The sequence below is a fragment of the Gopherus flavomarginatus genome, chromosome 4, assembly GCF_025201925.1.
Source record: "Gopherus flavomarginatus isolate rGopFla2 chromosome 4, rGopFla2.mat.asm, whole genome shotgun sequence".
NCBI lineage: Eukaryota > Metazoa > Chordata > Testudines > Testudinidae > Gopherus > Gopherus flavomarginatus.
The window spans coordinates 172,639,828-172,655,831 of record NC_066620.1 but is presented as its reverse complement, the minus strand read 5'-3'; the positions used below and the strand labels follow the sequence as shown (position 1 = coordinate 172,655,831).

The window sequence follows — 16,004 nt, the reverse complement described above, 5'->3', positions numbered from 1 at the left end:
TGTTAAAACCTGACCTACAGAAGGACATTTGAAAGAAACAGTGTGATCCACTGGCCACAAATAGTCCAGGTGCACATCTTCATGCAGGAGGAAAAAATCTTAGCAATTTCCAAGAATTCATGAAATCCTAGTGTGATTACATCACAGATGAGTCCCGTCTTATTGGGTAGAAGTAGCACCAAATATGTAGTGGAAAAGACACACAAACCAGTTTTTGAGCAGAAGTTCAACAAGATATTCTATACCTGTGATGCCTGTTGAAAATACTGAGCCTTCAGTACAGCTACAGACAGTGACTTGTGATAGTGCCAGTGAGCCTCGTGTCCCTGTTTCTTCTACAAATGACCCTAATGCTTCAGAGCAGGAAGATGCTATTGATGCTGCTATACCAGAAAGTGCAGGCACTTTCAGAAACTCTTGCTATACCTATGATACATTATTTAGAAAGAAGTCTTTAACCACCTCTCAAACTTAATTTGTAGCATTTATATTAGTAGTTTATAAAGTAATACATTTATAATATTTTGTATGTCCTTTCATGCAAAGGGAGGAAGACTATATAGTGTATAGAAATTGGGTAATATTTCTTTAAATAGTTTGGGTGACCCACTACAGGTCTCTGTCTTCTATTGCAGAAGCCACCAGAACCCAGTCACAGCAGTAGTGTACATAGATAGCTAGGATGTGTATATTTGTACAGTGAATAAACACAGTTATTTGGAATCCATCTGTGACAGTATGATTCCACAAAAAACTAATTTCTGGAGAGAGAAGAGTTTGAGGCTTTTCATATACATCATTCAGTGGAAGTTTTATATTTATATAAATAGTGTTTTTGTATTTGTTTGGTATTTGCTTTGCAGTTCATCTTTTATGGACTCATCTTTGCCTTCCTCGATACAGAAGACTGAAAATGTTAATCTATTTTGAAAATATGGTATTAATATATAAAAAGTGGTGGAATTTACTGGAACTAGCTAGGGAAATACCATTGACTAGATATTTGTTTGAGACTGAAATACATTTGGGATCTGATAATCTCCAAGGGACAATCAGTGATGTTTTTAAGAATCCAAATAATACATTATAACTTTCTGTGCTATGTTACCATGAATTCTCTCTTGTATAGTGGGCTTGGAATTTCACTGTGTACTAATGGATTTAACATTCTTGCCCTTAAAACATTGTAAATTGCCATATTTTCCTTCCTCTTGCTTTGGTCATTAGTATCATTATAAAAGTTTTATGCTTTTAGATCTTAAGCTGCTGCTAACTCATTTTGTAAGTCTGAAAGCTTTTATTAGCAAGTTATCACCCATATGAGAGTCAGTCCACTTTGGTCCCATGTGAATTATTAATGTTCATTTAACATGTACTATTCTTGGTTCTTGATTTATGATCATAACAAAGTTGTCCCTAATCAAAAGTTTGATACAGTGCATGATTCTCAGTTATGTTGTATCTTTTGCAGAGAAGTTCAGACTTGTTTATTCCTCCTGTTTATTGTAACACATTCCGGTGAGATCCGAGATTTGCAAAGCCTGTCAAATGTTGCTTTTTAGGGCCGACAGCTCTAAAGTTGAATTAAATTTGTGCTTAATAAATTGCTACAATAAGGTTTCTTAGCTTAATTACAAAAGCCTTTTGGGATTTAAACTGATGTGAAATTAGAGGTCATGGGACTACCACAAATTTCTGGAGGTTATAGTGATAAAATCCATCTGTTTCTTCTCAAAAGCGGCAGCTCAATAAATTGTTCTTATCCACTGGTGTACTTAAGTGGTTGCAGTGACATTGTATGTCTAAAAAATAAAAAAATGGATTAGTCACATTAAATGCTAAAATGAATTGCCTATTAAAAATAGCTCAAATAGCTGGCATGATTGTTTGCATTTGAGCATTTTGTATAGCTGTACTGGAGGGCAGTTTAAAAATGGTCCTGGGGCTGAGAGCAAGGGGATTGGGGTGGGGAGGAAAAGGATCTTTTAACACTTGTAGCGACAGATAAGAAAGTAGCACAGCAGCCTTGGATGCAGGCCAATCTGGCCATCCAGCTGCAAGGGTGAGTTTGGTGCAGCTATGAGTAAAGGGATTAGGTTTGCATAGTGAGGAAACCTTGATGGGGGTAGAAAGGTTTAGGACTTTGATTTAGGTGAGCTAAACTTACGCTGTGCAGAAAAGCTAGAGGAGGAAATAAGGGTACACATGCATTGGCACTTGCTGTGGAGAGCCAGCATCAGTGCTCAGATATATGGAATTTCTTTGCCACAAAAGAACAGTTTCTTTTTAGGTTTGATTAAAAAATCGCATTGTTTTCAAGCAGCGAATCATGAGGAATCAAATCTTTCTTTGTTTAGCTGTATGGATAAAACTGCAGAAACCTTTTTTTTTTCTGTTTGCTTCTGACATTGGGAGCTAATTAATATTCTTCTGCAGAGTTTGATAATAGTTGTAAAAGTGCCATATGGCTGTTATCAATGGTTTTGGAATGCTGTTTAAGACTGGTTGGGGTTTTGTTTGTTTTTACTTAATTATGTATAAATAAATGTCAGGGAAGAGTTGTTTGTTCTTTTATAGAATAAATTCATAAAATAAAACTTCAAATGATAAATGTACACTGTAAACGTTCCACTATTCTCCAGAACAATATTTTTAATATTTTTAAAGGTAAATGGATACATTTGTATATAGCAGTGGTTCTCAAATATTAGCAATGCAAGGGCCCGCATTTTGATGTAAAATTTTTGGGAGACCTGCCATCCCCCCTGCTGAGGCCACACCCCCCCCACCCCAGCTCTTCCCACCCCCTCTCACTACATCCCTCCTCCCTCCATCACTCACTCTTCCCCCCCTCACTGTCATAGTATATTTCCCTAATTTGAACCTTAGAGCCCAAAAAAATTGGGGTACCCAGCATGAATTCCTCTAAGCTTAATTACCAGCTTAGATCTGATACACTGCCACCACCCAAAAATATATAGTGTTTTGGGGCACTCTGGTTCCCCCCAAAAACCTTCCCTGAGGACCCCAAGACCCAAATTCCTTGAGTCTTACAACACAGGGGAATAAACCATTTCCCTCCCCTTCTCCTTTCTTCCTCCCAGATCTTTCCCGCCTTGGGAACACTAGGAGATCACCGTGATTCAAACTCCTTGAATCACAACACAGAGAAATCAGGGTGGTTCCCCCCCTTCTCTCCCCCTCCCTTCTCCTTCCCTGTTAAGTACAGACTCAATTCCCTTGAGCCTCAACAAGGGGAAAAAATCAAACAGGTCTTAAAAAGCAAAACTTTTAATAAAAAGAGAGAAAAAAGTAAAAGTTATCTCTGCAATTTAGATGGTAAAAGTTACAGGGTCTTTCAGCTTATAGAAACTGGAGAAAAAGCCTCCTCCAGCAGAAATACAATTTAAAATACTTCCAGCCAAATACACATTTGCAAATACAGAAAACAATCAAAAGACTATAACCCGCCTTTCTTACTAAATACTCACTATTTTGAATATATAAGGGACTGTAGCAGGGAGATTGGCAAGAAACCTGGTTGCACCTCTAGTCCCTTCCAGGACCCAGAAAGAACAAAACCAAACCCAAAAAACACAAATAAAGGCTTCCCTCCACCAAGATTTGAAAGTATCTTGTCTCCTGATTGGTCCCCTAGTCAGGTGTTTGGTTCCCTGTTTGTTAACCCTTTACAGGTAAAAGAGACATTAACCCTTAACTATCTGTTTATGACACTCACTCACTTTCACCAGAATGGGGTAGGAAATTGGGGTGCAGCAGGGGGTGTGGGTTGCAGGCTCTTGAGGGAATTGGGATGTGAGAGGGGATGGAGGGGGTGGGCTCTGTGAGGGAGTTTGGATGTGGAAGTAGGTGCAGGGTGTGAGCTCTGGGAGATAGTTTGGGTGTGGGATGTGGTGCAGGCTCAGGACTGGGGCAGGGGTACAGCAGGGGGTTCAGGGTGCGGGCTCTGGCCAGGTGGCACTTACCTAGGGCAGCTCTGGAAAATGACCAGCACATATCTCTGGTAGCAGCTCCTAGGTGGGGGGACATGGAGGTCTCTGCGCGCTGCCCCCACCTGCAGGCACCACCCCCGCAGCTCCCATTGGCTGCAGTTCCCAACCAATGGGAGCTGCGGAGTCGGTTCTCGGGGAGGGGGCAGTGTGCAGAGACCCCCTGGTGCCCCCCCATCCCCAGAGTCCACAGGAATGTATTGGCCACTTCCAGGAGCAGCGCAGAGCCAGGGCAGGTAGGAAGCCTGCCTTAGCCCCACTGCACTGCCGGATGTTTAGCACCTAAAATCTCCCGGTTTGGCTTCAGTAGACCCCGGGAGATAGAGGGATGGGGAAGAGTTGCTCAGCGGGGACCACAGACCCCCCTGGAGTACCCTCGGGGTCTCCCAGGGGTCTGGGGATCTGAGATTGAGAAATTCTGGTATATCTGGTAGAATGCTGCCTAAATCAAGTAGAAAAAAGACTTGATATGACCATTTGTTTTGATCTGACCATTCCAATCATTTGTTTCTATAATCCATTTTTACATATTTTAGAAAGTTCCATGTTTAAGGCTTCTCTCCCTTGCCCATAGGAAGTGTTATGTCCTAATGAAAGTTAGTTATTAGCATTTATTAAGACACAGATAAATCCCCTTTGGTTTTAAAATATGAATTGTGCACTCTTAGGAATCCCCACTCCATTAGTTTCAGGATTAGAATCTAATATATGGATCTCTCATTTGTTTTGTTAAAGTATTTCAGAATCTTAAATGTGTGAAAATTGAAATACTTAGAAACTGTTTTCCTCTAAAGAGACAGTCTTTGCCACCTTCTAAACATTTTGTCCTGTATCACATATTCCCATATCAAGATGTCATGTGCGGTTTCATTGTCCACCCTCTCCATCCTCACCTTTAGGGGGGGAAAAAAAGTCAATGTGACGTTGTGCAGTCTACATGGTTTTATAAAAATTTAATATAATGTAACTGAGATATGCTTCATGCAAAAGGTCTCTTGTAAGGTATCATTACAAAGCTTATAATCTACTGAATGTGATCATCCTGTCTGTATAAATGTACCACTCTTGTATCTGAAACTATAAATATGAAATATAACTCTGAGGGCCTATTGTAATTATGTAAAGTGTGGCCATTAATGGTGGTTTGGAATCTTGATGACTCCCATTAACTAGGACCATTGTCTGCAAATGACTGTGTTTTACCTGTAAGTCTTCCTGTATATGTGTGTGCTGGCAAGTGGGTAACGAAGTCTTGCAGTGACATGTGATCATGTCACCTGAACTGGAATCCATCTTTAACTTGGCATCTTTCCATTGAGAAGGAGGGGATGGGAACTGAGAGAGAGACAAAAGGATTCCCGCCTTATGCAAAAGATATATAAAGGGGTGGAAGAGAACAAAAGGAGGAGGGCCATCATGAAGAATCCCCTAGCTACCACCTAAGCTGGGACAAGAGCTGTACCAGGGGAATGAATTGTGCCCAGGCCTGGAAGGTGTCCAGTCTGAGAAAAAACTTGCTGAAGCATTTCTGAGGGTGAGATTATCTGTTTTCAGTTTGATTAGACATAGATTTGTGCGTTTTATTTTATTTTGCTTGGTGACTTACTTTGTTCTGTCTGTTACTACTTGGAACCACTTAAATCCTACTTTCTGTATTTAATACAATCACTTTTTACTTATTAATTAACTTAGAGTATGTATTAATACCTGGGGGAGCAAACAACTGTGCATATCTCTCTATCAGTGTTATAGAGGGCGAACAATTTATGAGTTTACCCTGCATAAGCTTTATACAGGGTAAAACAAATTTATTTGGGTTTAGACACCATTGGGAGTTGGGCATCTGAGTGCTAAAGACAAACACACTTCTGTGAGCTGTTTTCAGGTAAACCTGGAGCTTTGGGGCAAGGAATTCAGACTCTGGGTCTTTGTTGGAGCAGACGGAAGTGTCTGGCTCAGCAACACAGGGTGCTGGAGTCCTGAGTTGAAAGGGAAAACAGGAGCAGAGGTAGTCTTGGCACATCAGTTGGTAGCTCCCAGGGGGTTTCTGTGATCCAACCCATCACAGTCAGGGAATACTAAGATCTGGCAAATATAGCTTTTGCAGCATGGCACCACATAATAGATACTGGTGTGGTTGTGCAAGGATGGGTTTCAGCTTTGACAGGCTATGATGTGGTGCATATGTCTCTGACTCTTTGCTCAAGTTTTAACTATACCTCAACATACCCCCTATCTTGCATGGTTACACTGTTCACAAAGTAAAATTACAGCCACTTATTATATGCACCGTGGCCATCAGTTTTCCATCTGTCGTCTGTCTATAATATATAAAGGCATTTTTGGACCCTTTTCAACTTTAACATTGTCCAAATGTTGAGGTACTGCAGCATCAGGATGAAAAGGTATGTTAAGGGTTTCTGTTGGTGGGACACCATGGTTACTACCTTTTAAACTTACAATTCTTCTTCGAGTGATTGCTCATATCCATTCCAGTTAGGTGTGTGCGCCGCGCGTGCACATTCGTCGGAAAACTTTTACCCTAGCAACTCGGTGGGCCGGCAGGTCGCCCCCTAGAGTGGCGCCATCATGGCGCTTGATATATATCCCTGCCGGCCCACCCGCTCCTCAGTTCCTTCTTACCGCCCGTGTCGGTCGTTGGAACAGTGGAGCGCGGCTTAGCTGACCTCCACTTCCCTAGCTACTCGTAGTTCTCGTATATAGTTATACAGTTATAATTCCTTTATATATATATTTGTATAGTTATACGTTTTTTCTCTGCTAACATAGTTAGATTGATAATTGTTAGCGGGGTTCAGGAAGTAGCCCCTTCCATGAACCCGGTGCCGGAGCCCATGCACGGCTCACCGGGTTTTAAAATGGGCTCGGCCTGCCAGAAGCCGATGCCGAAGGGAGATCCACACGACTCCTGTTTGAAGTGCCTCAGGGAATCACTTGACAGCTAAGTACCCCATTTGCAAGGCTTTTAAGCCGAGAACAAAAAGGAGCGGGACTTTCACTTACCCCTCCACCTTGGGCACCGAGCGATGATCAAGCGGCTGGCAGAAGCGCCTCCTCGGCACCGGACTCCGCCGGTACTGCCAAGGCCTTTCGGCACCGGCCGTCGCCGGCACCGAAGTCGACTCGGCACCGCTCCCTTCCTCCGAGGTTGAGAGAGCCTACAATTCCTGCTGGTGCCTGACGGCTCCCCGGCACACGCCGTGGTAGAGCCCCCTGCTCCTGCTGCTTCCGTGCCACCTGCATCGCAGCCAGAGAGCTCGCCTAAGTCGGATGGCCCGGCACCAACACCTGCTGCGGCACCGACGACGTCGGCACCGTCGATCCCGGTCCCACAAGGGCCGTAGAATCCGGTGCCTGACGGCTCCCCGGCACGCGCCGTGGTTGAGCTTCTGCTCCTGCTGCTTCCGTGCCAACAGCACCGCAGCCAGAGAGCTCGTCTAGTCGGATCGCCTGGCACCAGCACCTGCTGCGGCACCGACGACGTCGGCACCGTCGATCCCGGTCCCACAAGGGCTGTAGAATCCGGTGCCTGACGGCTCCCCGGCACGCGCCGTGGTTGAGCTATTGCTCCTGCTGCTTCCGTGCCAACGGCACCGCAGCCAGAGAGCTCGTCTCAGTCGGATCGCCCCGCACCGACACTTGCTGCGACACCGACGACGTCGGCACCGTCGATCCCGGTCCCATAAAGGCCGTAGAATCCGGTGCCTGACGGCTCCCCGGCACGCGCCGTGGTTGAGCTACTGCTCCTGCTGCTTCCGTGCCAACGGCGCCGCAGCCAGCTCGTCTAAGTCGGATTGCCCGGCACCGACACCTCTGAGGCACCGACAACGTCGGCACCGTCGATTCCAGTCCCACAAGGGCCGTGGAATCCGGTGCCTGACGGCTCCCCGGCGCGCGCCGTGGTTGAGCTTATTGCTCCTGCTGCTTCCGTGCCGACGGCACCGCAGCCACACAGCTCATCTAACTCGGATCGCCCGGCACCGACGCCCACCGAAGCTCTGACGACCTCGGTACCGTCGATCCCGGTCCCATGAGGGCCTTCGAATCCGGTGCCTGACAGCTCCCCAGTATGCACTGTGGTTGAGCCTGCTGTTCCCTCCATGCTGGAGGCATTACCAACGGCGAGGGATCTCATTGCCATGACAGAGTCGATGCTGCCTGACCCCGGCACCGCCGGTGCGGGTAATACAGTCTCTTCATGTGACCATCCTCTGTCAGCACAGCAGAGCGGCACCGTTCATGATCACGGTCCCGCAGACACTCCAGATCCTGTCGGCACGCCCGACACCACTTGCAGTCCCGGTGCTGTTTTCCTCATCGGTACTAGTCGCACTCGCTGCACCGGTCGGTATCCCATTCGCCGACCCGCTATCGGCACCGTTCCGACTCCCGGCACCGCGACAGGTACCTTGACTCCTGTAGCCTCTCCCCGAGCCTCGAGATCTCGGTCGACCTCCAGGCACCATTCTGGTTGCGGGTCTGGATCTCGTTCCAGGTACCGGTACGCATCCCGGTGCCGGCTCCCCGTGCCGAGTTGGGCAAGGTCCGATAGAGTCAGAGACTCTGCCTGTGCCTTCTTTTAGTACCTCCATGGCCATCCGGACACGCATGCGTGTCATCCCACATGCGCAGATCTTATGCTCAGGACCACGATTCTGATATGATGGCCAGCGGGCGCCAGCCCCGAAACTGGCCAAGAGTTCGCTGCCGTCTTGGAGGACGGGGGAAAAGAAAAAGGTACCCAGAGCATCCCTCCAGGCCTCGTTCGATGCAGCAGACTCTCCAGCCAGGACTCTGGCCTTTGGTGTCGCCATGAGGTGCATCTCATGGCTCCAGGTTTTAAACCTCCGGCCGGAGCTGCAGTATGCCATTCAGGATTTACCCTTTGTGGTAAAGGCCTTTCGCGGCAAAGACAGCCCCAGGCTGCCAAGCCTAATGGACGATAGGGTCCTAATGCGCTCTCTCAGCATGCATTTGCCAGCGACCAAACGCAGGCCTTTCTGCCCCCACCCGCCATACTCTGTGCCTAGCCAGAGACAGGACTTTGGCAAACGGCGAGGCCAAGGCGGTCGCAGACGAACCTTCCAAGGTGCGCCTGAGGGCGGTGTACCAGTCACAGACCGGGATCCCAATCCCGCTTTCTCCTGGCGTGGCCCTAGTTAATTTCAGATCGCTAGATCCTGCGCACGGTGGAGCATAGATACCACCTCTAATTTATTCCAGCCCTGTCCCCGTTCAGGGACCCCTCTCACGAGCAATTCCTCGTACAAGAGGTGCAGACGCCGATGGACGAAAGGGGCAAGGGGTTTTACTCCCGTTATGCCCTAGTTCCCCACTCGAACGCAGGTCTCAGACCTTCCTAGTCCTGCACGGACTCAACCGGTTTAGGATAAGGTTGAAGTTCTGCACGGTATCCCTGGGAACCATTATTCCATCCTTGCCTCCTGGGGGCTACTATGCCGCCCTGGATATGAAGGACGCGTACTTTCGCTACGCCATCTTCCCTCCGCACAGGAGATACCTCCGCCTTCTAGCTGACTGTCAGTACTTCTGGTTTACGGCCATAGTCGCCGCCTACCTTCGCTGATGTCGGATATGCGTTTTTTCCGTATCTGGACGATTCGCTTATCCGAGGAGACTCTGAGACACAAACCACTCAGTGCGTGGGCATCGTCACGGTCTTATTCACAGGTCGAGGCCTGATGATCACTATAGAGCAATCCACTCTGGTTCCCACGCAGAGGTTGGACTTCCTAGGAGCTATCTTGGTCTCCTACCTAGCCGGAGCCTGCTTATCACAACTGCGGTTTTAGGCGATGGCAACAATCATCTGAGGTCTGCAGGCTTTCCCAACGACCTCGGCTCGTACTTGTCTCAGTCTCCTGGGTCCATGGTTGCCCGCAAGTTGGTAACCAAACATGCCAAGCTCCGCCTCCGTCCTTTCCAAGTCCGACTCACCTCGGCGTACCACCCGGACAGGGAGCCAATGGTCATGGTAGTCACCGTTCCCTCGAGCACCTTAGGCTCCCTAGAGTGGTGGCTAACTCCCTCCCTGGTGTGGGCAGGGAGGCGGTTTCCTCCGCCCCAGCCCTCACTGCCCCTGACGACGGACGCATCATCTCTCTGCTCAAGTGCTCACGGTCACCTCCGAGCTTAAGGCCTTTGGTCTTCTCGGGAGCTGGCATTCCACTTCAATGCCCCAAAAATGAGAGTAGTCCGCCTGGCGTACCAGGGGTTCCAGCGGCAGCTGCGAGGCCGTTGTATCTCGGTGTTTACAGCCAACACAGCGGCCATGTGCTTCATAAGTATCCAGGGAGGGACATGGTCCTCCCCCCCACTTTTTTGTCAGGAGGCCATCCATTTCCGGGACTTTTGCATGGCCTACTCGATGGAGCTGGTGACGTCCCTTCTCCCAGGCGTTCGGAACGTCTTGGCGCTTGGACTCAGCAGGTCTTTCCTGTCTTACGAGTGATCACTCTGCCCCATGTGAGGCGTTCTGCTGTCCAGAAGCGGAGATGTTTCCTCACATAGACCTGTTCGCTCACCGAGAGAGCAGAAAATGCCAGATGTTCTGCTCCTTCCAAGGTCTCTCCTCAGGATCGGTCTTGGGCGCATTCCTGATGCCGTGGAAAGGCCAACTCCATTATGCCTTCCCACTGTTCCCACTGGTTCATTAGGTCCTGCTCAAACTCCGCAGGGGCAGAGCGCGCATCATCATGATCACTCCAGAGTGGTCCAGGCAGCACTGATATACCACGTTGCTCGGCCTGTCAATAACAGACCCAATTACCCTGCCACCCCACCCAGACCTCATCACTCAGGGCAACAACAGGCTTCGTCACTCGGACCTGCAGCCTCTTCGCCTCACGGTGTGGCCGCTGCGTAACTGAGCCGGGGTGACAGGAAGCCTTCCACCTGGTCAACGTACCGGGCCAGGTGGAAGCATTTCTTCTACAGCTGCAATACGCTCGATCTTGCTCCTGCTGAGGTCTCGACCCCCTCTATTTGGCCTACCTCTGGCCTTCAGCGGCAGGTCCTGGCAGTATCATCGCTGAGGATACACTCAGCAACCATCTCTACCTTCCAGCCAGGCTAAGGTGGACGTTCCGTGTTCTCATGCTCTATGGGTTCGAGATCCCTCAAGGGCTTGGAGAGCTTGCACCCTCGGGTGCGCCGCCAGCCCCAACCTGGGACCTCAACCTAGTTTTAATCAGACTTATGTCTCCCCCAGTCGAGCCGTTCACGACTGGCCCTCTCATATACCCGTCTTGGACGACAAACTTTCCTCGTAGCTGTTACATCGGCCAGAAGGGTCTCCGAGCTCAGAGCTCTTACGAGGGTTCCGCCGTACACTAGGTTTCACAAAGACAAGGTGCAGTTATGACTGCACCCGGCTTTCCTCCCTAAGGTGGTTTCGGCCTTTCACGTTACCCACAGCTCAACGCAATGGGCACAACCATTGCACTCCTTGGACATCTGTGGAGTGCTCGCATTTATATTGCGCTGCCAGAACCATTTCGTAAGGTGCCCCAGCTCTGTCACGGTAGCGGGCCAAAGGGAGGGCTTGCTTGTTTTCCTCTCAGAGGATCACATCTCGGGTGATGGCAGACTTCCGAACTTGTTATGATTTGGCTCATATTTTCCCCAAGCCACATCATCGTGCAGTTTACCAGGGCTCAGGCTTCATCTGCCGCCTTGCTGGCTCGTGTTCCTACCCACGAGATCTGTCGCGCAGCTCCATTGGTCCTCGGTCCATACCTTTGCTTCGCAGTATGCCCTGGTTCAACAGTCAGGAGATGCTGTAGCCTCTGGCTCAGCAGTTTTCATTCTGCCACATTTCACTCCGACCCCACCGCCTACATAAGGCTTGGGATTCACCTAACTGGAATGGATATGAGCAATCACTCGAAGAAGAAAAGACGGTTACTTACCTTTGTAACTGTTGTTCTTCGAGATGTGTTGCTCATATCCATTCCACACCCGCCCTCCTTCCCCACTGTCGGAGTAGCCGGCAAGAAGGAACTGAGGAGCGGGTGGGCCGGCAGGGATATATATCAAGCGCCATGATGGCGCCACTCTAGGGGGCGACCTGCCGGCCCACCGAGTTGCTAGGGTAAAAGTTTTCCGACGAATGTGCACGCGCGGCGCACACACCTAACTGGAATGGATATGAGCAACACATCTCGAAGAACAACAGTTACAAAGGTAAGTAACCGTCTTTTTCACCATTATTCGTGGACACAAAGTGATATCAGCAAAAAATCCAATACAGGGATGTAAGATCCATTAGTATCCAACAATTTAAACATTTTAGCTGAGGTACCAGCTTCCACTAGGAAGAGTTCTGTTCGTAATTGGCTTTGTATTTACGTAGTGAACTGCTTTAAGCATAAATATGAGATGAAGCAACAATCAAGCAATATAATGCTCTCTGTAAAAACAGAAAAGTAAAGAAGTATCTGAGGATCTGTCTCCTAAGCAGGTGACTATATTTTAAAACAAGTTTACTATCATTGAGATGATATTGATTATCAAACAGTGTAAAACATAAGTATACCCAATTCTCTGTCAAGAACACAGAGAAGCCAAGATTCACCGCCTACAACTAACATCACCTACAACTGGCATCACCTATAACTTGTCTCGGGTCATGCCAGTATAAAAGAGTCCTTTATATATCTCAGACAGCGAAGTTAATTAAAGGAAAAAAATACCCAAGTCCTGTGTAGTTCACTTTCCTTTAACAAACTATGATTACTCTGTTCTGACATTAGGCTGTAACTTATTGATTTAGGATGCATAAGAAGCCAATCAGGCTATTTCCCCAGAATCTTATTGAAGTGTTTTCATTCAGTGTACGTTAAGTAAATGAAATACCTGATCTGGGAGTAAAAGATACTATCAATCCTACACAGTCCATTCCAACTAAGAATAGGTTGGAATTTTCACTCACTTTACACTGTTCTATCAGGAATAACTTGATATTGAAATCAAGTAGCATTATACAATGTAAAAGAATGTAATCCCAGTCAAACCCAGTGACTATTGGCAACTAATGGAAGACCGAAGAAGTGTATGTTTTGAGGACAGCATTTGATTTTTAGTTATTACACACTTAATTTATCTGTTATTTCGATTCTAAACCACATCCTCTTAGAGATGTCCAGGGAAGTTTACAGTAGTTTGAATTTTGTTATACAATATTTCAAGCTAGGAGCTATTTTAAAAAAAAAATCTGTAACTTCTGATTTTAAAAGGGACAAGAAATGGGCATTGGATCTTAAACAATTTAAACCAAAATCTAAAAATGATAGGCTGGATAATTTTATGACCAATAACATATAATAAACTAGGCTGAAACAGAGGTAATCAAATCTCACATTACAGAACATCAGCTGATTGCTACTGGGATCTGGACGGAACTTTCTCCATGTTGTACAATTGGGTTGATGGATTGTTGGAGGGTTTTCCACACTGGATAAGATAATGGATAAAATTTTCAGAAGCACCTGGGTCACTTAGAAGCCTAAATTCCCCTAGTTACTTTTGAAAATGGTACTTAGGTTCCAAAGTCACTTAGACATTTTGCTCTATATCTATCTTTATTATATTGTATTTATTTGGAGAATGTTTTTTCTACCATGTAAAAATTACTTACAAGACTTGGTTGTGGGTTTTTTTTTTGTTTGTTTTTTAGAGTTTCTGTGTAAGGAATGCCCAAAAGTTCATATTTACCTTGATCGGATTGAACTGAAAGATATTCCAGAAGAACAGATGTATATGAGAAGATGGCTTCATGAACGCTTTGAAATAAAGGATAAGTGAGTAGCGATAGTCATGTCACAGCTGAGATTTAAGATTTGATATGCTTCAAAATAACTTATTTTTAGTATTAACACAATAAACAGTCTTAGACCTCCTAAACATTTCCATGGACCAGATCACCCACTCTGCTAAGAACCCCATGGTAGGGGTCAGTTTCCCCCAAATTGTTCCATTGATGGGGGTAGATGGTGTTTCCCACATTGGAATGTCCTATGGGGGCGCGCACACAGTGGATCCACATGAGGGTCTGGCATATTTACGGAGGTCTGTGCCTCCGCATCAGCTCAGATTCCCCTCCAGCTCTCTCTTGTTCCCATGCAGCATAGTTCAGTAGGAACTGGCCTGCCAGAGTTTCCTCAGTTGGCAGCTGCTCCTAGATATAAATAAGTGATAAATAATTCATCTAGTGAGCTCCTAACCTTCTGTACACTTGCATACATCCTATAAGTGAAAGGCTGCCACGTGTGACTCAATGGGTTCTGTAGGGATATATACCATTTCAAACTCACAAGGCTATAATTGTCCCTGGTGTAACTTCATTGAGGTCAATGAATAGATAAATTTGATCGAGCCCATGTGGAAGGCAACTATAGATCTAGGCATATATATATATGGTCCTCATCGCCATAGTATTTGAGCATCTCACAACCATTAATAAATTTTCTCTTCACCACACTCCTGTGAGGTAGGAAAGTCCTGTTATCCCTATTGTGCAGATACAGAACTGAGTCACAGGCAGAAGAAGTGACTTCTGCAGGGTTACCCAGGAAGTGTGTGGAGTCAGGAACTGACTGGAGGTCTCTAGTCCCAGTTCAGTGCCCTGTTCACTAGATCATCCTTCCTACCTAGATACATGACTGCTTGGCATGTGCATTTTAGGGGTATGAAACATTCAGTATTTTCAGAATTTAGTTGCATGCTACAATATTACTCTCTAAAAAACAGTAGAAGGAAACTGGTTTTGTTCCTGAGCCAATAAACCAATATCCACTGTAGACATTTTGACTTCACCATGTAAGAATAAAATGTTCGTGTTTATTTCCAAAACCCTTTGAGTCTCCTGAGACTTCATTATCTTCCCTGTTTTGTTACATGCAGACACTTTTTCTTTTGTTCACAGAGTTGCTTTTGTTATGAATTATTGACAATAAAATATTTTTTAATTAATATTATTTTACAGGATCGGGGACTTGTTTTGCTAGGTGCTGAGTAAATATAAATGTGGACACAATAATATACATTGATAAGAATTGTATGACAGGAAAAATCATTTGTATTGTTTTAAGGGATTAAGTTTGAGCACCCAGGTACAGAGCATAAGTTTGATTGTCAATATACCTATAGCATGTTGTCTGTTACAAAACTGTTGCTATACGCACTGCTAAATAAGTATTTGATAGGTAATAGAGGATAAGATATAAAATTATTAGATGAAAGAAAACTGCTTTAAACATGAACTAATACATGAATTTGTCTCTCACAGGTTACTAATAGAGTTTTATGATGCAAAGGATTCTAAAAGAAGAAACAAGTTCCCAGGGAAATGTGTTCATTCCAAACTAAGTCTCAAGAAAACTTTACCATCCTTGCTGTTTTTAGGTGGCCTGACTGCTAGTATGCTTCTGACAGAATCTGGAAGGAAACTTTATGTAAAAACATGGATATATGGGACTTTAATTGGCTACCTATGGGTTAGTGTTAAAGCATAAGTAGATGCTAGTCTCCAATGAGAGAAATGTGCTCTCTTGTCTTGCACATTGCACCAAAATTTTTCCTGAATTTATAAAAGAAAAGTAAATAAAGCCTTATTGATTGAACATTGGATAAATTCGAATTTGTGACTTATACCTCTGTGTGGTTGGTCTGGGGAAAATGTACTTAGTTTTACAAATTTGCTACTGATTTTGCTGTAAAAATGACAGATAAACTGAGTTTTATTACACACTGCTTTCCCCATGAATAACATCTATCTGTATCTACTGAAGATTAGTAGAAGTATGTCTTTATAGATACATAACTTAAGTGGACCAGTGAATGTATTTACTAACATTAATTTAGGGGATATATGTATTCTTCTTCTTCTTCTACTACTACTACTATTACTAGTACTAGTAGTCATGTTTAGTTTTTGTTACTTTTCAATTCATT

The 16,004-nt window shown here is 45.7% G+C and overlaps 1 protein-coding gene across 3 annotated transcripts in view; it reads left to right on the top strand.

Annotated features, from left to right (window-relative positions):
- The window catches only part of AGPAT5 (1-acylglycerol-3-phosphate O-acyltransferase 5), a 126,972-nt gene extending 111,288 nt beyond the window's left edge, over positions 1 to 15,684 (top strand). For all 3 annotated transcript variants that reach the window (XM_050950931.1, XM_050950933.1, XM_050950930.1), the window contains 2 exons: positions 13,729 to 13,852; positions 15,340 to 15,684. In XM_050950931.1, coding sequence (XP_050806888.1) covers positions 13,729 to 13,852; positions 15,340 to 15,565 — 350 coding nt within the window. In that variant the 3' untranslated portion in view covers positions 15,566 to 15,684. The remainder of the gene's footprint in view (positions 1 to 13,728; positions 13,853 to 15,339) is intronic.
- Positions 15,685 to 16,004: the final 320 nt, after the last annotated feature.